This window comes from Trichechus manatus, unplaced genomic scaffold (assembly GCF_000243295.1).
Source record: "Trichechus manatus latirostris isolate Lorelei unplaced genomic scaffold, TriManLat1.0 scaffold00048, whole genome shotgun sequence".
Lineage (NCBI taxonomy): Eukaryota > Metazoa > Chordata > Mammalia > Sirenia > Trichechidae > Trichechus > Trichechus manatus.
The window spans coordinates 12,845,311-12,868,752 of record NW_004443984.1 but is presented as its reverse complement, the minus strand read 5'-3'; the positions used below and the strand labels follow the sequence as shown (position 1 = coordinate 12,868,752).

At 49.8% G+C, this 23,442-nt stretch overlaps 1 protein-coding gene across 1 annotated transcript in view; it reads left to right on the top strand.

Moving 5' to 3' along the window:
• Positions 1-18,191, top strand: part of LOC101352791 (protein-arginine deiminase type-3) — a 34,942-nt gene extending 16,751 nt beyond the window's left edge. Inside the window, exons 4-16 of the mRNA XM_004377203.1 lie at positions 196-257; positions 1,838-1,955; positions 3,236-3,361; positions 6,442-6,620; positions 6,853-6,956; positions 7,055-7,166; positions 9,642-9,749; positions 10,775-10,926; positions 12,248-12,392; positions 12,509-12,611; positions 14,798-14,877; positions 15,809-15,934; positions 17,958-18,191. Of these exons, the coding sequence (XP_004377260.1) occupies positions 196-257; positions 1,838-1,955; positions 3,236-3,361; positions 6,442-6,620; positions 6,853-6,956; positions 7,055-7,166; positions 9,642-9,749; positions 10,775-10,926; positions 12,248-12,392; positions 12,509-12,611; positions 14,798-14,877; positions 15,809-15,934; positions 17,958-18,191 (1,649 nt within the window). The remainder of the gene's footprint in view (positions 1-195; positions 258-1,837; positions 1,956-3,235; positions 3,362-6,441; positions 6,621-6,852; positions 6,957-7,054; positions 7,167-9,641; positions 9,750-10,774; positions 10,927-12,247; positions 12,393-12,508; positions 12,612-14,797; positions 14,878-15,808; positions 15,935-17,957) is intronic.
• The last annotated feature ends 5,251 nt before the right edge of the window (positions 18,192-23,442 follow it).

The following is a 23,442-nucleotide window of genomic DNA, read 5'->3' as shown; positions in this document are numbered from 1 at the left end:
CCCCAAGGCCTCTTTCTCCAGCCTGGGGAGGAAGGCTCCAGATGCCCCCACCACTGGACAATGTCTTCTTGGAAGTGACTTACACTTGCCCAGCCCCAGACAGACCCCAAGATGGAGGCTAAAAGGTGGAGGCCACAGATCCACCCTGAGCTCCTGGAACCCTGTACTAACTCTACCTCTGCCTTCCCCTTGCAGACATCACCCTGGATTGCGACCTGAATTGTGAGGACAGAGGGGACAGGAACTTTGTGGACAAGGTAGGGTATCTCTGGCTGGGCCCAGAAAGGATGAGTGGAGTTTGGAGCTGCTCTCAGTCCAAGTTAAGAAGGAACAAGGACATTACAAGCATCCCCTGGCTCCCAGTTGATGCCTGGTTCAGGGGAGCTGAATGGAAACCAGATGTGGTTAGGGGTCTTCTTTCACCAGGAGAAAATCCATCACCAAGAATTATCATGCACAGATGTGCCCAGCTTGGGCTAGGCCTTGGTTTGTGGGGGGAAAACCCTTCTAGACTCACAATCTAGGTCAGGGGTTGGCAAAATTTTCTATAAAAGCCAGACAGTAACAGGGACATAGCTAGGGTAACGAGTGCCCAAGGGCAATCTCTAAATTGTGCTCTCCTCATTTGAGTGCCCAGGGACAATCTCTAAGTTGTGCCTTTCCCCTCAAATTTCAAGATGAATAGATGTTGATAGTGGCAACGAAAAGGAGAAGCCGAGCGCGCATTCGGCCGAGAGTGATTTCCTGCTGCACCATCATCCCTGGTGGTGGGCAGGCTGACAGGCAGCTCTGGGGGCACCCAGGCTGCAACGACAGCAGAGGTGCCAGAGGCACACCTCAGGTTGGGTGAATCATCTCAGCAGACACCGACAGCAACAGCAGCAGAGAGGAGGGCCGAAACATAGCTAAAGTGGGCACGGGCTTTCTGGAGCAGCTCGAGTCCTGCATAGTTTGGTATCTCTGGACCATGTGGTGTCACCCCCTCTGGGAGTGTCACCTTGTGCAGTCCACACCCCCTGCATACCCCTAGTGATGCCACCGGCACCCCCTTGGACTTGGAGCTCAAGGGCAAGCGCCCCCCCTCTGCACCCCCTTGCTACCCCTCTGGATAGTAAACATCTTAAGCTTTACCAGCCATGGTTTCTGTCACAACTACTCAGCTCTGCCATTGTGGTGCAAAAGCAGCCATAGACAATACATAAACAAATGGATGTGCCTGTTCCAATAAAACTTTATTTACAAAACCAAACAGTGGGCCAGATTTGGCCTATGGGCCATAGTGAGCTGACTTCCTGATCTAGGTGAAAAGGGAAATCTATGGCAAGGTTTGGTTTTTGGTTTTGGCAAGCATGACGCCATTAAAGAACTTCAGACTGAGTTGTGGTGGCACTTCATGCATTGGGTGCTCAGAGGACAGAAAGGTCAAGGTGGACTAGGTGAGTGAGGAAGAGCTCCTGGGAGGAAATGCACGTGAGCTGGGATCTAAAGGGATGCAGGAGGGAGGGCGTTCCAGGTGGAGGGAACAGCAGGAGCAAAGGCAGGGAGGGAAGAATGGAGAAATGAATGTGGTTTGAGGTGTGTGATCATATAACCAGGAAGCCGTCTATTGAGAGAGAGAATGTTGTCTGGAGACACATCATAGATAGCCATGAAAGACAGTTGTATAGTTTGGACCTGATGGTGTAGGCAATAGGGAGCCACTGCCAGTTCTTGAGCAGGAGGTGCTTTAATGAAAGGAGATGATATGAGATTAGGAGGCTGGCCAGGAGCTGCTGGGGAGGCGGAAGTACAGCTCTGGCCAGAGCCCCCATCACCTGCTATGCTTTTCCATCTGCAGCAGCAGTGGGTCTGGGGGCCCAATGGGCATGGAGCTATCCTACTGGTGAACTGTGACCGGGACGATCCCAGCTGTGGCAAGTTGGACAACAGTGACCAACACGTGCGCTGCCTACAAGGTGAGGGTTTGGAGCAGCCCGGGCCGTTGGTGTCCAAGGTTTCTGCTCAGTTACCCTGCAGGAACTCCAACCCCAGGCAGGGCCTCCGAAGGCAGGGCCTCTGAAGGCAGAGCCGGGGGCCAGAGTCCCACCCCCAGGGATGCCTCAATGTCCCTCAAGCCCCGTCATAGACAGGCACTGCCCTTCCCCAACACCCCCAATGCCAGTGGGCACCCACATACCCTGGGGGAGCAGAGGATGCTAACATTGTTCAAGCACCTACTGTGTGCTAGGCCCTGTCCCCAAACTCTCCTTTAAGCCTCAAAGACTTATGACAAAGACACACGTATGAAAATGCGTACAAAGATATATGTAACAAAGGAGGATCTCATTAACCTGGAGGCCCTGGGTGGTGCAAAAAGTTAATGTACTCGGCTGCTAACCAAAAGGTTGGAGGTTCAAGTCCACCCAGAGGCACCTCAGAAGAAAGGCCTGGTGTCCTACTTCTGAAAAATCCACCATTAGAAATCCTATGGAGCACAGTTCTACTCTGATACACATAGGGCCGCTATGAGTGGGAGTCGACTTGATGGCAACTGGGTTACTGGTATCATCACCCCAATTTAGAAATGAGGATGCTAAAGCTCAGAGGTCAAGTCACATAGCCAGTCTGTGGCAGACTCAGGCCTTCCTCTTCTGACCCCAAATCCCACCTCCTCCCCCCACACCCCTGGCCTGGGTTTTGGTGATGCTTCACATTCTTCCAAGTCCATCTGCGGCTTGGTAAACAGCCCCGTGAGAATGATTTGACAGTGCCTGTAGTGTGTGCCAGGTGCTCCGTACCTGCGACTTTCATAGCCACCTTCAAATGTGGGCATTACTGTTCCCCGTTTCACAGGTGGGCAAGCTGAGGCCTGGGGGGTGGAGGGAAGGGATTGCTCAGCGTCACACAGCGAGTGAGTGCTGGGACTTAGGCCAGAACCCTCACCTGCACGACACCTGAGCATCTGGCTGTTCTACTCTTCATGTTTCTCTGGACAGATGGGGAAATGGAGGCCCAGAGGGACATGAAGTAGTTCAACCTGTTACACGTTTACATATGCCTTCATGATTTGCTCTTGATAATTTCATATGTTTTCTTTGGGTGGACAGAGTTGGGGCTGGAAGACCCAGGTCTTGGGACACCTTGTCCTGGGGAGGAAGGTGGGCAGGAGGAAGAGGTGATGGTGTCGAAGACTGGATGGACCAGTGGCCGGGACCAAGGGCCCCCTGACTTGCCACCCTTCTGTTTGTCTTCACAGACCTGGAAGATATGTCCATCATGGTCCTGCGGACCCAGGGCCCTGCTGCCCTCTTCGATGACCACAAACTTGTCCTTCACACCTCCAGCTATGATGCCCAGCGGGTGCACGTCTTCCATGTCTGTGGTGAGTTCATGCTCACCCTCTTTGCTGCTGGGGGCCCTCAGGTCCCTGCCTGGGGCCGGTGGGCAGGCTTCACCAGGACTCTCAGGAAATGCCTTGGTGGTCAGAGGAAGAAAGGTCAGACGTGGGAACTTTGGGCTGATCAGCTGGTATCTGGGCGTAGCGCCTGACCCGAGGTCGTTTTATTGAATGAATGAATTTTTAAATTTTATTTCAGGCACCTTTAGAAATTTTTATTATGAAAAAATTCAAACATGCACAAAAAGTAGAGAGAATAGTGTAATAAACTCCCTATGCCCATCACCCGGATTCATCTATCCTTTCTCCTTTGCTGAAGTCCTTTAAAGCCAATCCCAGACATTATGGATTTTGCCCCTACATAATTCAGTGCTCATTCCTCGAAAAAATGCTTTACATAGCCACAGTGCCATCATCATAACCAATATAAGTAAGGATACAAAATACCTTTAAAAAATACAAACGTATACAAGTAATACGCTGCTCATTTTTAAAGGATCAGAGAATACAGAAGTTGTTCTTATTAGTTGCCATCAAGTTGGCTCTGACTCATGTATAACAGAACGAAACGTTGTCCAGTCCTGTACCATCTTCATGATCACTGGTATGTTTGAGGCCATTGTCACAGCTATTGTGTCAATCCATCTCATTGAGGGTTTCCCTCGTTTTCATTGGCCGTCTACTTTGCCAAATATGATGTCATTTTCTAGGGATCAGTCTTTCCTGATGATGTGTCCAAAGTAAGCGATTTGAAGTTGCACCATCCTCACTTCTAAGGAACATTCTGGTTGTATTTCTTCTAAGACTGATTTGTTCGTTCATTCGGCAGTCCATGGTATATTCAATATTCTTCGCCAACACCATGGTTGGAACACATCAATTCTTCTTCTGTCTTTCTTTTTCACTATCCAATTTTTGCACGCATATGAGGTGATTGAAAAAACCATGGCTTGGGTCAGGTGTACGTTAGCCATTACGTTTAAAAAGCACTATAGAAGTATAGGGCTTTTTTTATATAAAAAGCACTATAGGGTCGCTATGAGTTGGAATCGACTCAATGGCAATGGGTTTATAGAAGTATATCTTGACGCAAGCCATGGTGTTTTCAATTGCCTCATATGCATGTGAAAGCTGGACAATGAATAAGGAAGACCAAAGAAGAATTGACGCCTCTGAGTGATGGTGTTGGTGAAGAATATTGAATATACCATGGGCTGACAAAAGAACAAATAAATCTGTCTTGGAAGAAGTACAGTCAGAACAGTCCTTAGGAGCAAGGATGGCAAGACTTCGTCTCACATACTTTGGGCATGTTATCAGGAGGGATTAGTCCTTGGAGAAGGACATCATACTTGATAAATTAGAGGGTCAGCGAAAAAGAGGAAGACCCTCAATGAGTTGGATTGACACAGTGGCTGCAACAGTGGGCTCAAGCATAACAATGATCATGAGGGTGGCACAGGACCGGGCAGTGTTTTGTTCTGTTGTACATAGGGTCGCTATGAGTCGGAAGCAGCTCGACGGCACCTAACAAGAACAACAATATATAAGTATATAAAGTAAAAAATGAGAGCCCTTTATGCTTGCCGCCTAAACTTGACTTTCCAAATGTGGTACTGTTAACAATTTGGTATGTGTTCTTCTGGACTTTTTTTTTCCATGTGCACTCAAATGTGTGTGTGTGTGTGTGCGCAAGAGTATGTGTAGGTGTATATATACATATTCTGCTTTCCAACCTGTTTCTTTCATTGAATAAAAGATCCTACACATCTTTCTGTGTATTTATTTTATTTGTTTTTAAAATAGTTTATTTTATTGTTGTTGTTGAGAATATACACAGCAGAACATACACAAATTCAACAATTTCTACATGCGCAGTTCAGTGACATTGATTATATTCTCTGAGTTGTGCAACCATTCTCACCCTGCTTTTTTCAAGTCGTTCCTCTCCCATTAACATAAATGCACTGCCTCCTAAATTTCCAACTTAATCTTTTGAGTTGCTGTTGTCACTTTGATCCCATATAGATAGTTCTTTAAAAGAGGACAATGCTCAAGGTGGACTCTGTGTATTTACTTAGACCTGCTTTATTCTTTTCCACAGCTGCACGGTACTCCAAAGCACAGAAGCACTGTAATTTATCCATTCCAGGAACATACGGCTGTTTGCAGGGCTTTGATTTTAATACAAGTTCCCTGTGGGCAGGGACCTTGCTCATGCTGTACCCCAAGTCCAGAGCCATGCCTTGAGTGAGGTAGATGCAAGGCAGGTGCTCGATAAATATTTGTTAAAGGAATGAATGGCCGACCCTCACACCCCCTTGTACAGATAATTTGTGAGCTTGTACATGTATTTCTACAGGAAAGGTACCTAGATGTGGAATTGCTGGGTTAGGGGTAAACACACTACTTGGTTGTTTTTATTGTTATTGTTAGTTGCTGTTGAGTCAATTTTGACTTATGGTGACCCCATGCGTGCAGAGTAGAACTGTTCCCTAGGATTTTCAAGGCTGTGATCTTTTGGAAGCAGATCCTCAGGCCTGTCTTCTGAGGTGCCTCTGGCTGGGTTAGAACCGCCAACCTTTTGGCTAGTAGCTGAGTACTTAACTGTTTGTGCCACCCAGGTTGCTGTTGTTAGGTGCAGTCGAGCTGGTTCCAACTGATAGCAACCCTACATACAACAGAATGAATCACTGTCCAGTCCTGCGCCATCCTCACAATCATCGTTATGCTTGAGCCCACTGTTGTAGCCACTGTATCAATCCATCTTGTGGAGGGTCTTCTCTTCCGCTGACCCTCATCCAGGGTTGGATTCCACCAAATTGCCCTCCAAAAAAGATTTGAAAGGCCGTCTCAGAAGAGAATGCCCTCTCCCCCAGCCTTGCCTGCACTGGGTATTATCCATTCTTCTTGACTTTGCCTGTGTGAGGTGAAAGGCGAGAGTTGTCTGACCTGCATTTCTCTGGTTGATAAAGCTGCACATCTCTTATGTCTGTTGCCGGGTCCTTCGAGCTCCCTGGGCCCACTAGGAATCATGGTCGCTGGTCCCCTCCCCCAACCCCCAGGTCCCGAGGACTCGTGTGAGGCCTACCTGCATGTGCTAGGCCAGGACAAGGTGTCATATGAGGTGCCCCGCTTCCACGGAGACGAGGAGCGCTTCTTTGTGGAAGGCCTCTCCTTCCCCGACGCCGGCTTCTCTGGGCTCGTCTCCTTCCATGTCACCCTGCTGGACAACTCCAATGAGGTACGGGGTGGCTGGGTGGGGAGGGTCAGGAAGGGACTCCATTCCTGGGAGATAGTCACCACTGGTGCTGAAGACCCTAGATTTCTCGAGCACCCCACTGGTTCCTCTCCAGGGACTAAGACTCAGAGGAGTAAGGCACCTGCTCAAGGCTGACAGTAGTGGAATTGAAACTTGCACCCAGGCCTCTGGACTCCAAGTCCAGTGCTCTTTCTCCCTCTTGTCCCCCCTGCAGGATTTCTCCGAGACCCCGATCTTCACTGACACCGTGGTGTTCCGTGTGGCGCCCTGGATCATGACACCCAGCACCCTGCCGCCCCTGGAGGTGTATGTGTGCCGGTGAGTCTGAGGGGTGCTGGGCGTCCTCTGATTGTGGTGGCCCCTGTGGCCCCAGACCCTGCTCTGTCCTGAGCTGCTCTCCCTGGGCTTGTCAGCAGCGTGAGGAACAACGCGTGTTTTGTGGACGCGGTGGCGAAGCTGGCTGAGAAGGCCGGTTGCAAGCTGACCATCTGCCCGCAGGATGAGAACCGCAATGACCGCTGGATCCAGGTAACCATGGCCACCGAGCAGGAGCCAGCTAGGACACTGCCCTGTTGGGAGAGGCCGGCCTGCCCTAACCAGGCAGGGGTGTAGCGAGGGTAACGAGTGTGCCCCTCCCCCCAGTTCAAGTGCCAAGGGGCAATCTCTAAGTTGCGTGTCCCCCCACCCCTGCCAATTTCAAGATGAATAGACATTGATAGCAGCGATGTGTCAGCAGAAATGCCTTCCCTCTCTTGTCCATCTGCCTCAGTCAGGAGCCTTTCGTATTTGTGCCACCTCAGAACATCATTGCTTGCCTCATATGGCACCCCCTTGGACTTGTGCCTGGGAGCAAGTGTCCCCCTCTGCCCTGCACCCTCACTATGTCTCTATAACCAGGGGCTGCTGGGAAATATCCAAGATGGCCTGGACTGTGATCTTCCTCCCCAGGAGGATATTTCTATTTCTAGACCTAGAACTCTCCCCCTCTCTCTAGAACTTTCTGGAGATAAAGGCACACACTGCCACTGACTTTAACACCCATTTACCCACTGGATCGAGACTAGGCACATGGCTGGGCCTAAAAGGGAGGGCAGAAGTGCAGGCACCCACTCCCTGCCCTCAATAGCCTAGACCAGTGGTTTGCAATGGAGGCAATTTCTCCCATCAGGGGACATGTGGCAATGTCTGGGGACGTTTTTGGTTGTCATATTGGGGTGGTGGTACAACTGGCATCTAGTGAGTAGAGACCACGGTTGATGCTAAACATCCTACAGTGCACACGACGGCCCTATGACAATTGTGCTGAGGCCGAGAAGCCCTGCTCTGGTGAATGTTGGCCACAAGACTCCCATTCCTGCACTCTAAGATGGAACGGGGTGCAGGCAGAGCCCCAGCCGAGCTTGGAGGAGGGTGGCATCATCTCTGTCTGGGGTTTTGAGGAGGCCCTCCGAGCTAGGCCAGATTTTACAGGTGCACTGATAATGATTTCTACTATTTATCAAGGGCTTACTGCAGACCGTGAATGTGTCATTTCTCATTTCATCTTCTTGACAACCTTATTTGGCAGTCCCTATAATTACCCCTGGAGTCCCTGGGTAGTACAAATGGTTAACATGCTCAGCTGCTAACCCAAAGGTTGGAGGTTCAAATCCACCGAGCAGTGCTTTGGAAGAAAGGCCTGACTATCTACTTCCCCAAAAATCAGCTGTCGAAAACCCTATGGAGCTTTCCTTTTGGCTGGAAGTTAGTACAGTGGGGGGGTTCAGGGCAGGACTCCGGAGCTAGACGGACTGGTTTGGATCCACTGACCAGCTGTGTACCCTTGGACAAGTAACTAGACCTCTCTGCTCCTCACTTTCCTCATCTGTAATACGGGGTAGTTAGCAGTCTGCTTCGGTAAAGATTTAGTCTTGGAAACCGTATGGGGCAGTTCTACTATGTCCTATAGGATCTCTACGAGTCGGAATCGACTCGATGGCAATGAGTTTGGCTTGGAATAGTGCCTCCTGAATAGGGGGTCACCTGATTAACGGAGTTACCATTTATAAAGAGCTTAGGGCCAGATTGCCCTAAGAGCATCTTTAAACATCTTAAAACCAAACAATAGTTTAGCTTAACTAGTAAAAAATGTCTGCCTTGAGCATTGTGCACTTTTAAGATCTGTCTACATGGGATCAAACTGACAACAGCAACTCAAAAGACTAGATGGGAACCTTAGGGGGCAGTGAGTTCACGTTAATGGGGGAGGAACAACTCAGAAGAGGAGGGTGAGAACAGTTGCACAACTAGAATGTAATCAATGTCACTGAACTGTACAGGTAGAAACTGTCAGATTGGTATGCGTTCTGCTGTGTATATTCTCAACAACAAAAATAATTAAAATAAATTATTTTTTAAAATACTCCAAAAACAAAACAACAACAACAACAAAAAACAAACAAACAAACAAACAAAAAAAACGGTGCTTCGGGCTGGACCAGGCACACAGTAAGTGAGCTTCTTGTTGGATGTGTAGTTCCGCAATGCTGGACCATCTTGGCCTCCAGGACCAGAGAGACAAGCACTGATCTGGGAGTGTCTACTGGTCTGAGAAGGAGGCAGATCTGCATCCCCTTATGTCCTCTCACCTCTGTCTAGCCGTCAACCCCTGAGGACCTTGTGTGGAGGCCAGAGATGTCGGCCGATGACCAGCTGGCCTGCTTGGCCAAGTTAGGACACCAAGCAGCTCTCTGTGTCCACCCTGCCCTGGCCCAGTGCAAGATGACCCCTAAAGACCCCCATGTTTTTGTCCACTGCCTGCCTCTGTTTTACTGGGTGACCTTAGGCCAGTACATCCTCTCTCTGGGCCTCTAGCCCCTGCTCTGCCCAGCAGGCATCGTGACCGTGGTGAGCCAGGCCTGAGACAGAGAACTCATGGGAATGGTCTTCCCCAAAGTGCCCAATGTAAGCCAGTGAGGGAAGCTGCTGACTGTTCACAGCTGACATCTCTCTCCCCATTCGCAGGACGAGATGGAGCTGGGCTATGTTCAGGCACCACACAAGACCTTCCCGGTGGTCTTTGACTCCCCGAGGAATGGGGAACTGCAGGACTTCCCTTACAAACGAATTCTAGTGAGTGGTCCCAGTCACTGCCCAGCCATGAGGGCTGAGAGGCCATTACCCTGAGGGCCACACCAGGGTGTGGAACACAGGGGACAGCACTGGGGATGGGGATGGGGATACGCTTGCCAGATAAAATATAGGACATCAGTTAAATCTGAATTTCAATAAGCAACAAATAACTTTTTAGTATAAGTATGTCCCAAATATTGCATGGGACATACTTATACTAAAAAATATTATTGTTTATCTGAAATTCAGAATTAACTGGTCATCCTTATTTGTATTTGCTAATCTGGCAGCCCTAGATGGGGGAGGCAGGACAGTGCAGTTGTTAAGAATACGGGCTTTGAGGTTGGGACAACCTGGCTCTGCCACTCACATGCTTTGTGACCTTGCATGAGTCACTTCCCCTCTCTGAGCCTCGGTTTCCTCATCAGTAAAAATGATATTTTAACACAAGGTGTTGGTGAGGCTTTATTAAGATGACCTATAGTAAAGCACTTATTACAGTGCCTGCCACAGAGGGAGCACACCAACACCGTTACCTGGCCCTCGATGTTGGCTAAGTTCCTTCTAGGAGATGGCCTGGGGAGTTCTTCTCTTTTCCAGAGTTGGAAGACTGAGGCTCGGAGGGGCCTCACCAGCCTGTTGGCCCCAGGGACAGGCAATGTAGAGCAGACAGATACCTGCCCTTGGGCTGGACTTGGCAGAAAGGTGGTGCAGAGGGTAAGGGCACGAGGCTGGTGAGGCCATGGCCTTGGGCTGTAAGTCTAACAGGGAGTGCAAGACCAACCAGAGCCCTTGTGCCATCTCCCTGTGACCCTGGAGATAACGCTGTCCCTAATAAGGCAGCAGGGTCTGAGCGCTTCCCAACACTGAGCATGCATAAAATACTGACTAGCCTAGATCCCTGTCTTTGACTCAGTTTCCCCATCTGAAGAATGGATAGGCAACCCCCACCCTGTCTTTAACCAGCAAGTTGGTTCATGCTCTGCCTGATTCAAACTTCAGCCTGACTCAGTTTTCCCCACCAGGGTCCAGATTTTGGCTACGTGACTCGGGAGCCACGAGACAAGTCTGTGAGTGGCCTGGACTCTTTTGGGAACCTGGAGGTCAGCCCCCCAGTGGTGGCAAATGGAAAAGAGTACCCCTTGGGAAGGATCCTCATAGGGGGCAACCTGCCTGGGTGAGAGAGAAGCACTCCTGGGGTGGAGGCTGAGGGTGGGGGCAGCGATGGAGGCTGGGGATGAGGGACCATTGCACCGCTCCCCTGGATGTGCGAGGGGAGGAACTATTTACCAGTCACTGTCCACACTTGCCTCAGGGAGTCTGAGAAACCTAGAGTGACAGACATAAGAGATCATCCAGTCCAACCTCTTCATCTTACAGTGGGCCCAGAGAGGAGGAGTGAGCTGGTGAAAGTCACACAGTAGAGTTATGTCTAGACTCAGGGATCCTGGTTCTGAAAATAAATAGATGTTGCTAATAACAAAGTCCATCGATTAGTAATCATTGCTGCAAGTCTCAACAGCCCTGGGAGAGATGACATTTAAGTCAAAACTTGTTCATACTACAATGTAAATAACTAATATCAGATCGTTTCCTGAGAGCAGGAGAAGGGAGGTATAAGGTATAAAAAGTACAGTGAAAGTACCTAAAAAGTAACACACAGAAAGAGTAATGAATTATGTGTTATTCAACATGTGACACAGGGGCACAGGTGGAAAAGAAAGGGAATTATATCGTTAAGTTATTTGGTGTGGAATTGACCAAGATACAGTGCCAACCAAATTCAAACAAGCTGTTAGGAACAGATTTAGGATCAAATAGCAGATGAGTCAAGAGTCAAGCTTTGGAGGGGCTTAACTGACATAGAGCGCATAATCCCACAGAAAGAGGAAATGTAGGCCATGCTATTAGATACTTTTCCAGAAGGTAGGCGAGGAAGGGAGTTTAAATTCAAGGACATAACATGCTGAGGCTGTGGGGCCCCTCTGGGGTGATCTTGCACATATCTCTCCCCACTGATATCCGAAGAGGTGAGGCTGCAGCAAGAGGGATATAAACTAAACTCAAGGAAGAACTGCCCAGCCTCAGGTGATTGAACGTGGGAGTGAAATCAGTCTCCTGGAAAAGGTGAGGATGGTTCTGAGAATTCATCTGTCTGGTGGGACTCAGTGGGTCATTGCCTTGGCATGATCGACCTGTCCTGCGTCCGCCTCCCTGAGAACTCACCTGGGTGGAATTATATACATATATAGTTGTTAGGTGCCATGGAGGAGATTCTGACTCATGGTGACCTAATGTGTGCAGAGTGGAACTGTGCTCCACAGGGTTTTCAAGGCTGTGACATATATATATGTAATTTCATTTGTTTATGTTTTAATGCATGTTTTTGTATTAAAAAATCAGGTAGTGCAAACACCTTAAGTCCTCGCCATTCAATTTCTGCATAGGCTTTTACGTTACCTGACTTTTTTTTTTTTTTTTAACCCCATGGACCCCAGGTCGAGAGGCCGCAGGGTCACCCAGGTGGTGCGGAACTTCCTCTACGCCCAGAGAGTGCAACCCCCAGTGGAGCTCTTTGTGGACTGGTTGGCCGTGGGCCACGTGGATGAGTTTCTGAGCTTCGTCCCTGCCCCTGATGGGAAGGTAAGGACGTGGGCGACCTGCCCAGACCAGCATCTGGGTTTGACAGAGCCGGGCTGAGCCCTAGGGGGCCATGCGAGTTAGGGGACTGACTCATCTGGTCTGTTCTCTCCACACAGGGCTTCCGGCTGCTGCTGGCCAGCCCTAGCGCCTGTTTCAAACTCTTCCAGGAAAAGCAGAAGTGGGGGCATGGCAGGGCCCTCCTGTTCGAAGGTGTTGTCGGTGGGTAACAGTGCCTACCCCCATCACAGCCTCTCACCTAACTCAAGACAAGTCGTGACTTGAAAAACGGATGGCAAATGTTAAAGCCAGGCTGTCGTCCCAAATGTGGGTTCCCCCACTCCTGCCACTGCACTCCTTGCGTCAGCTTGGCCCCCTTTCCTAACCACAATGGTCCCTGGGAAGCCTGCAGATCTCAGGCAGGAAGCACAGGCAGGGCGGTGGGCTTGGGGTAGGGTAAGGCCGGCTCCACGGGCATGTGACCAGTGCAACTCACTCAGGACACTTAGAAGGGCCTCGCATTTGAGGTATAATGCTCTGTGAAATTTTTAATAATTTGGATTTCGTGATATGTAAGTGAAGTCCGATAGAGCAGTAAAGTATCTCTTGGGGGCCTGGAGTCAGTTCTTGAAGAGTCCACCTCCTGCCACCTCCCTGCCTCGCTGGGATGCCCACTCCCCGGCACCTGGAGCTTGAGGCCCCGCCAGGCTTTTCTCTCCCTGGCCCCGCCCAGCAACCACAGCCTCAGGCCACCCACAGCAGGAGCCTGGGTTTGGGGAGGGCTGGGGTTAGGCACACCGCCCCTCAGCAGCATCTCAGGGTGGGGCGTGGCAGCAATCATCCCTGCCCTGGGCTGGCAGTGCCTTGATGCATTCCGTGGGCAATTTGGTAGGGGTGAGCCTCTTGCTAACCCCTGATCCAAGGACCTAGCACATCCCAGCATGGAGGTTGCAATACCCTGACACCCCATCAGGGCAGTGACCATGGCCTCATGCAGCCGTGGGGCCAGTGCACCTGATTAGGCCAGACCCCATGCTCTGTTCCTCATGGACATTATCTCATGTGATCTTCACAGAGCCTGTGAGGGAGCCATTGCTATCACCCCCCTTTATGCACCCTGAGAATGCAAGGCTCAGAGTGGGGAAGTTGCTGGCCCAGAGGCCTTAGCAAGAAGGTCATGGAGCTGAGACCCAACCCTAAGTATGACTCCAAGTGGGGTGGAGGGGGATGCAGGGCCCTCAGGTGCGTGAATGAATTGGGGGAGCCCTGTCCTTTCTCTTGGTCTTGACTTGGGGCCCTTTGTTTAGCCCGGGACTTCAGTTTGAATGACAAGAGCCCCATTTCCTAGCTGTATGACCTTGGGCAAGTCATTTTACCTCTCTGAGCCTCAATTTTCTCACCTGTTGTTGTGAGCTGCTGTTGAGTCAGCCCCTGACTCATGATGGCCCCATGCACAAAGGGCGGAACAAAACACGGCCCAGCCTGTGCCATCCCCATGATTGGTGTCATATGGGACTGTTGTGAGCGATAGGATTTTCAATGGCTGATTTTTGAAAGTAGATTGCCAGGCCTTTCTTCCTAGTCCTAGTCCAGAAGCTCTGCTGAAACCTGTTCAGCATCATAGCCACACACAAGCCTCCCCTGACAGACGGGTGGTGGCTGCGCATGAGGTGCATTGGCTGGGAATCAAACCCAGGTCTCCCGCATGGAAGCTGAGAATTCTACCACTGAGCCACCACTGCCTCCTTCCTCATCATAGAGCAAGGGCAATAATGTGCGCCTTGTGAGGTGACAGTGAGGTTAAAGGAGATGCTGACTGTCGAGCTCTTCGCTCAGGGCCTGCGCACAGTGAGTGTTTACAAATGGTAGCCTTGAGGATTATGAGCTGTCGGCTCTAGCCTCTCCTTTCTTGTCCAGCCCTGTCTCCATGGGTACCCCATCAGGCAGACTAGGGAAGCTGGGCCTCTGGGGAGCCCCTCTGCCATGCATTCATCTCCTGGATGTTAGGGATAGGGCCCAATGGTGTCCAGCTCCCAGACTGGGTATCTAGGGCTGGCACTGGTGGGCAGGCAGCAACTGACCCAGCTCCCCCACTAGCCAGAGGACCAGGAATCCCCATCACCCAATGCCCTGGGGTGCTTATAAATTTCCAGTGAACTCAAGTAAAGGTCTAAAGTTCATAGCACTGTGGCAACCTGACTCTCCCACTCCTCAAACACCCCCAGACTTGCACAGCGGCCAAGCCAAGCTCTGTGTTGGGCAGTGCCCTCAACACCCAGAAAAGGATAACTCCTAACTTGGCCAAGCAGTTGCTGCTAACTTGACCTTGGCCTGCCTGCTTCCCAGAGCAGGTGGCCCTCACTGTTGGCTTAGTTCCTGTCCCTCCCTTATGTCTCTCCCCTTCATAGGCAATGGGCGTGTCAAGACCATGTCAATCAACCAGGTCCTCTCCAATGGAAACCTCATCAGCTACAATAAGTTTGTGCAGGTATAAACTCAGTGGTTTGTGGGCATGGCTGGGGACGGAGTGGGGGGCAGAAGTCTGAGGCTCACAGGTTCATGGAAGCTTGGGCTGGTACAGGCCCAGAGAGGGGGAATCATGTGTGTGTGAGGAGGACAAGCATTCCAGGTAGAAGGAACAGCATAGGTGATGGCCCTGAGGCCTGGAGTGGAACACACAGGCCGGGAGTGTTTGAGGACAAGCCAGAAGGCTGAAGTGGAGTGAGGGGAGACCAAGACAGATGAAGCCTTGAGAGCCATTGCCAGGACTTCGGCTGTGAGATGCCAGGCCATTGGAGGGTTCTGAGGAGGGTCCTGCCTCTACTTAATGATTGAAAACTGCCCCTCTGCTTGCTGTGTTGGGAATACATCATTGGGTGGGAGGAAGGGTGCGGTGGCAGTAGGTCCCAGCAGGAAAAAGATGGCACTTCAATCTGGGTAACTGGAGAAGAGTTTAATAAGAGATTTTTCTTTGGACACTTTTTGTTTGATGTGCCCATTAGACGTCCAAGTAAAGAGGCAAAGTCAGTGGTCATAGTTACAGGTCTGGAGCTCAGGAAGGAGGCTGGGCCAGAGATACAAATTTGTGAGTGGTCAGTGAGTAGAAGACATTTTAAGCCTTTCGACTTAAAGCCTTTCATATGAGACCCCCTAAGGAGTGAGGAATCTAGAGAAGGGCAGAGGGTCAAGGATGGAACCCTGGACCGCTCTAATTTTTAACCAAACTGGAAAGAGAGGATGGAGGGGATGGGACACAGAACAGCTAGATTTTAATGACAGGCACAAAGATAAGGTTTGCTTGGATACTTGATCCACGGGCACTTGAACATTCCTTTCTTCTCAGCCAGACTTGAGCCTTTGGGTCCCCTCAACACGCTGACCGGGTGTCCCCCAACTCTGCCTCTCCCCCCTGCCCCCAGAGCTGCATCGACTGGAATCGTGAAGTGCTGAAGCGGGAGCTGGGCCTGGCCGACTGCGACATCATCGACATCCCCCAGCTCTTCAAGACAGAGAGGAGAAAGGCGGTGGCCTTCTTCCCAGACTTGGTGAGGCGGGGGTGGGGGAGGTGCCCACCAGTACTCTGCCATCCAGGACTTAATGTCGGGCTCCATCCCTCCACTCCCCAGAGGGGCGAGACGTCTGGTCTCACGCATGTCTGAGATTGTGGCTACAGGTAGAGTGGCAGGGAGAATCAGGTCCAATTATGGTCACTGCAGAATACTCATTGGCCATGACCTTGATCAAATGCCATCAGGGAAGGGCCCTTCTCTCCTCCCAGGGACCCATGTGGTGTTTGTGGAGTAAACGAATGATTGCGTGAGGTCGTGTGTAAATCACACAGCATGAACTGGGAGCTCTGACGCCCATCCTGCTCTGTTTCTCCTGAATCATGGCTGCTCATCCATTTCACACTTACCGAGGGTGTCTGTGGGGGACAGAGATGATTAAGACTTGTCCCTGCTCTCAAAGGGCTTCCAGTCTAATCTGGTAAGGGGAAACTCTCTTCACCTCAGTGAGGGCCTGTCCTAGTATTTTATTTAGTATGGTAAAGCAGGGACAGATTACCCAATAAGCAAGGTAAGTTTCATGTGAAACTATTCACTACAGATTAGTACATAAGCACAAGTAAGCTCGTGCTTACCTTGTTTACTGGGTACTCGTCCCTGTCAGGGATTGTACATTTGAAAAGAGGCTTTGATTCTGTAGGAAGGTGCTGTGGGATTGGGAGAGAGACAAATGCCAGCCATACCTAGGAGCAGAATCTTTGATGTGGTGAAAAAATGTGAAATTGTTCACTATAGATTAGTAAGTAAGCACAAGTAAGCCCGTGCTTACTGTGCTTATTGGGTAATCTGACACTGTGATAAAGTGATATAAAACTTCAGAGGCAGGACAAAGCACTTCTAGCTTAAGAGACGGGACTGGAGATCCGAAAAGGCATCATGGAAGAAGTGTCCTTGAGTTGAGTGAGCCTTGTAGGTTTTGCCCCTGGTGCTTCTAAAACTTGAGCAGGCATCCCAATCACCTGTACAGCTGGGGACTTCACCCCAGGGTTCTAGGTCAGCAGGTCTGGGATAGGGCCTGAGATGCTGCTGGCTTTGTAACAAGCACCTGGGTGACCCTGATGTTCATCTGAGGACCACACTTTGCGCCACGCTGCTCTAGATCACCAGGCTCCCCTCCCCACCTCCATCCTCCGAAGAATGCAACTCGCCCATCTTCAGAGCCTTGCGGGGAGCCTGTCCACACCTCCATTGCTTCATCCCCCCTCTTTCCCTTTCCTTTCTGGCTAACTTTTGGTCCCCCTTGATTTCCCCAATTGCAACAAAGCCTTTCATCACTGCTTTTCCTTCCTTCCTGTTTAAGGCAGCCTTGCAATTGTGCCTTGTAATTATGCAACTGTGCCCCTAGAAGATGTGCACTGGTCCAGGATCTCGTGTTTTCAAGGAACAGAGGGCCACTCAAGCTTGCTTTGCCAGAGAGGGAGACACGATATTAGGGTATAAGGATGCTGTGAAACCTACGGGCAGAGATTTCTGTCTGTCTGTCTTTCTCTCTCCCTCTCTCTCTCTCCAGCTTGACTTCCATTGCTTCTCTGTCCCTGGAGAAGAATATGAATATGACCACCCATTATAGATGCAGACACAGGCAGAGACGGACTAGACTCTCCCATAACGTCAACTACAAACACCTGGGAGAGAGAATCTGATAGGTCCAGCGTGGGTCAAATTTATATCCAGGTTTAATCAGCTATAGCGTAGGAGTTGGGCTTCTGAAGCATAAACATGAGAGCTGCCACAACCCACCAACAAGGAGAGCAGTTATCAGAGAGATAAGTTGTCACTGTGAGCTCTGTAGATGCTCCCAAAGGCATTCATAGTGGCTAAAGAGATCTTACTAGCCCAAGTTCCCTTCCCACTCCACATGAAAGGGCCATTAGCTATTTTCCAGGCTTCCCAAAGACAGGCCTAGAGCTCTAGGTCCTGCCAGGTAGAGTGAGGGTGTTGGAGGTGGGAACCTGATGACAAATTATTGCCTCCCCACCCCCACCCTCACCCCGGATTGCAGGTGAACATGCTGGTGCTGGGGAAATACCTGGGCATCCCCAAGCCCTTTGGGCCCATCATCAATGGCCGTTGCTGCCTGGAGGAGAAGGTGCGGTCCCTGCTGGAGCCACTGGGCCTGCACTGCACTTTCATTGACGACTTCACCCCATACCACATGCTGCATGGGGAGGTGCACTGTGGCACCAATGTGCGCCGGCAGCCCTTCCCCTTCAAGTGGTGGAACATGGTGCCCTGAGCCTGGCCCCTTCCAGCAGCCTCTCCCCTTGCGGTGGGGCATTGGTCCAGGTGATGGAGACTGAGACAGGCCCCTGAACAAAAGCATCAAGAGACCCTGAGGTTCCAGATGGAATGCTGAGGGTGACCCATCCCTCTCAGAAGTCTTTTCCCTAAAACTTTCCATGCCTCCCCTGAAACCCATTTGGTTCTCAGACTTGAGTTCTCTTGACCTCTCAAGAAGAAGGACCTTATTTCTTGTGGCTTCTCATCTGGATCAACATGACCCATGAGGACTCCCCTAAACTTCCCTTTCTTCGTCTCCAAATCCTCCATTTGGGGGCAAATTCACTTTGGGGTCCAGAAACATCCATGCATCTCATCTGCCATCTAGGCCCATGCGTCCTAAAGGAGGAAGAACCCAGGATTCTGCTTTGGTCTGATTGCTTCCTGCTCTGCAGGGGCAGAGTCCTAAAGCTATATTATTCCACACAGAACAGGAGAGATTCTTCCCAAAGCTTCAACTCTAGGGAAGGAGTTGGGCCTGTTTTGGTCAAGGTGGGACCATCCTTTCAACTCCCAAGCTCCTGACCAGATGTTGAAATCCATTCCCCAGCCAGCACCCAGCTTCCACATAGTGGGTGCTTCTCAGATGTGTGTCCAAGGAATGATAGATGTCCCATCATCTGACATTCAGAAATCTGGCTTTGTCCAAAAACCTGGAATTTCTCGAAGTGAAAGTATATGGGGAATTCCTGGAGATTGGGAAGACTATGGGTGCAAGGGTGAAAAATGTCCATCATTTATAGGAATACCTTGGTGATCCTGCCTTCTGGAGAAAGATGCTCCACTGGCCCTGGGACCTCTCTTTGCAGGAGGGGGATCCCTGACTGAATTGATCTAGACTTTCTGTTAACCTCTGGTCAATATTTCCATATGCTGTTGTGCTGCAGGGGAGGGAGTCTAGAGGGGTCACATCCACTGAGTCAGCCACAACTCTGGGAGTGTGAACCTCCCCGAGAGCAGCAAGTGCGGGAGTGGGGAGTGAGTTGGTTTTCTCCAGAAGCGTGTCAGTTACGTATGTGTTCTGTATGGGTCCAGCTGTGTTTCCATCACTGGCTAATAAATCAACAGAAACAAATGGTTTGGATCTAATTTTGGCCCTTCTTGGGGTTTGAACAAGACAGCAAAGAGAGAGGAGCTTCCTGCAGCTGAAGCATTGGCTGGCCTGCCCCCCAGGAATTTGGGGCTGAAAGGTCCACTGCACAAGCCCAAATTTGCATATGGCTGTGGGTTTGTCCCATCCTGGCCACAGGACAAGTTAGGGCTGCCATGGACAGTTGCACTGATTGAAGTAAGCCCAGGGGTAGAATGCCCGGCTGCCAGAACTAAGTTAGCAGGGCAGGCAGGGGCCAGGAGGTTGCACTGGGGGGTGTGGCAATGGGGAAGCCACAGTCTGTGAAGCGTGTGGAAACCTGCTGCAGGCCCTTAGCCGCATCCTCCTTCCTGCCCACAGAGAGACCACAGGCGCCCCATAAAAGCCTAGGCGGCCCCGCTGCTGAGCACCAGGTAATCACTCCATCAGCCAAGCCTCCTCCCATCTACTTATTCTCTTCAGAGGTGCAAACACAAACAACTCAAGTTGGTCCAGGGGGTTAGAGAAGATGGATAGCTTTTCCCAAAGCCCCTTCCTCTTTGAGGCTTACTTGGGTTCTCTGGAATTTATTCCTAATGTTTCTAACATGCCTAGATTTTTCTTTCTTTCCTTTATTTTGTCAATTAGTTTTTTAATTGTGGTATGTTAGATATATACATATAAGTATATTAAATAATAGTCCCTGGATGTCACAAATTGTTTGCACTTTACTACTCACCTAAAGATTGGTGATTTGAACCTACCCAGTGGTGCCAAGAAAGAAAAACCTGTCAATCTGCTTCCGTAAGGATTATAGCCAAGAAAACCCTATGGAGTAGTTCTACTCTGTAACACATGGGGTCGTCATGAGTTGGAATTGATTCGATGGCAATTAGTTTCATTTTTTTTGAAATATATATATGGAGCCTTGGTGGCACAGTGGTTAAGCGATTGGCTGCTAACCATAAAGGCTGGCAGTTCAAACCCACCAGCTGCTCCTTGGAAACCCTATGTGGCAGTTCTACTCTATCCTATAGGGTTGCTATGAGTTGGAACCAACTCGATGGCAATGGGTTTTTTTGGGTTTTATTATATATGTATATATATGTAACAAAACATTTGTCATTTCAACATTTTTTACATGTACAATTCAGTGACATTAGTTACGTTCATCATGTTGTGCAACCATGACTACAACCGTTTCCAAATTTTTCCATCACTCGTAACAGAAGCTCAGTGCCCTCAGCAATGACTCCTTCTTTCCCCTTCCTTCCCTCCCACCTCTGGCTGTTGTGTTGAATGCCATTAAGTCGATTCTGACTCATAGCAACCCTGTATGATAGAGTAGAACTGCCCTATAGGGTTTCCTAGGCTGTAATCTTTCCAGAAGCAGATCGACAGGTCTTTTCTCCCGTGGAGCCTCTAGGTGGGTTCGACTCACTGATCTTCTGGTTAGCGGCTGAGTGCTTTAACCATTGTGTCACCAGGGCTCCTTCCTACCTCTGGTAACTACTAATAAACTCTGCTCTCTATACATTTGCCTATTGTAGGTATTTCATATAAGTGGGATCATACAATATTTGTCCTCTTATAACTGACTTATTTCCCTTAGCATGATGTTTTCAAGAGTCATTAACATGCCCAGATTTTGACAAAATAAGCCCACCCCCAAGGGAAGCTGAGACAAGTGAGGATCCTGAGAAATATATGTTTTGAAAAGGTTTGAGGTGGGAATGTGGCTCTCTAGAAGGCAGGTGTCCCAAAATGGGAGAACTGAGATGAGTTTCTAAACTCTCACCCTCAGAGACCTCAGACTGGCTACAGGCTCTGGCTGGACCCAGCCTGCAGGCAGGAAGCCCTGGAAACTTCCCTCCCAAGTTTGCCTCTTGTGCTCCAGGTTGGTGTGGGACATTGTGCTGCCCCAGGAACCTACTCCCATGCAGTAAAAAACAGTTGCCATCGCGTCAACCCCTACTCATGGCAACCCCTATGTGTCAGAGTAGAAGTGTGATCCGTAGGGTATTCAGTGGCTGATTTTCTGGAAGTAGATCACCAGGCCTTTCTTCTGAGGCATGTCTGGGTGGGCTCGAACCACCAACCTTTTGGTTAGCAGCCGAGTATGTTAATTGTTTGCACCATCCAGAGACTTCTACTCCTATGCAGAGGGGAAGTAAAATAAGTCCTTATTTGGGCCTGTGGAAATAGCATTCACCTGTCCACACAGCAAAGGATAGAGGCAGTGTATGAGCTTCCTGTTGCTGCTGTAACAAATTACCACAAACCAAGGGGCTTTAAACAACACAACTTTATCTTACAGTTCTGAACTTAAGCCTGACACAGGTCTCCCTGGGCTAAAATCAAGGTGTCAGCAGGTCTGCATCCTTCTGGATGCGCTAAGGGAGAATAGAATCCATTCCCTTGTCTTTTCCAGCTTCTAGAGGCTGCCTGCATTCCTTGGCGTGTGGCCCCTTCCTCCATCTTCAACCAGACAGGAAGCATTTTCAGACCTGACTCTTCTGCCTCCCTCGTCTGCTTTTAAGAACACTTGTGATTACATTGGGCCCACCTGGATAATCCAGGCGAATCGCCCCACCTCGAGGTTAACTGATTAGCAACTTTAATTCCATCTGCAACCTTAATTCCCCTTTGCCATGTAAGGTAACATATTCACAGGTTCCAGGGATTAGGATGTGGACTTCTTTGGGGGGCATTATGCTGCCGACCACACCAGCCAAGCCCGACTAACCTTTCTGGCCCCAATGGCTAGATGACACATGCCCCCTCTGAAATCAAGCGTGGCCTCTTGATGAATTGGACCCTCTTCCCAGGCCTGGTGCTCAGTCCTGGGCCCTTGGTGAGGTTGTGCTGAGACCTGGGGCTGTGAGGAAGCCTGGATGGATCCCAAAAGCACTGGGACTGCCCACATCAGTCCTGGGGACAGGAGCACCTCTACTTGGCCCATTGCTTCCCTTTCCTTTGCTGCCACTGCCTGGTCCCTGCCAGGGCTTTGTTCTCAGGCCTAGAAACCCCCCAGGGAGACTAGGATGAGGCCTGGATTCTTGTTGGGGGACTCCGCTCCCACCTCGTGGCTCCTACCACCACAGAGGTCAAGCTTGACCAGGTTTGAAGGTAAGGGAAGACACCCAACTGACCCACTCCCCTCTAGCTCTCTGCCTGGAACCCTTGGGGAGGTCAGGATGGGGAACCTGAGGGAGCCTGAAGGCTACTAGACTGGGCCAGTTGTTTACACCCTGTTGTTGTTGTTGTTAGGTGCCATTGAGTCAGATCCGACTCATAGTGACCCTATGTACAGCAGAACGAAACACTGCCCTGTCTTGTACCATCCTCACAATTGTTGCTATGTTTGAGCCCATTGTTGCAGCTACTGTGTCAATCCATCTCGTTGAGGGTATTCCTCTTTTTCTCTGACCCTCTAATTTACCAGGCATGATATTCTTCTCCAGGGACTGGTCCCTCCTGATAACACGTCCAAAGTATGTGAGACGAAGTCTCGCCATCTTTGCCTCTAAGGATTCTGGCTGTACTTCTTCCAAGACAGATTTGTTCCTTCTTCTGGCAGTCCAAGGTATATTCATTATTCTTCACCAACACCACAATTCAAAGGCATCAATTCTTTGGTCATCCTTATTCATTGTTCAGCTTTTGAATGCATATGAGGTGATTAAAAACACCATTGCTTGGGTGAGGCACACCTTAGTCCTTAAAGTGACATCTTTGCTTTTTAACACTTTAAAGAGGTCTTTTGCAGCAGATTTGCCCAATGGAATGCGTCACTTGATTTCTTGACTGTGGCTTCCATGGACCTTGATTGTGGATCCAAGAGAAATGAAATCCTTGACAACTTCAATCTTTTCTCCATTTATCAAGATGTTGCTTATTGGTCCATTTGTGAGGATTTTTGTTTTCTTTATGTTGAGGTATAATCCATACTGACGGCTGTGATCTTTAACCTTCATCAGTAAGTGCTTCAAGTCCTCTTCACTTTCAGCAAGCAAGGTTGTATCATCTGCATAATGCAGGTTGTTAATGAGTCTTCCTCCAATCCTGATGTAATGTTCTTCTTCATATAGTTCAGCTCAGCATACAAATTAAATAAGTATGGTGAAAGGATACAACC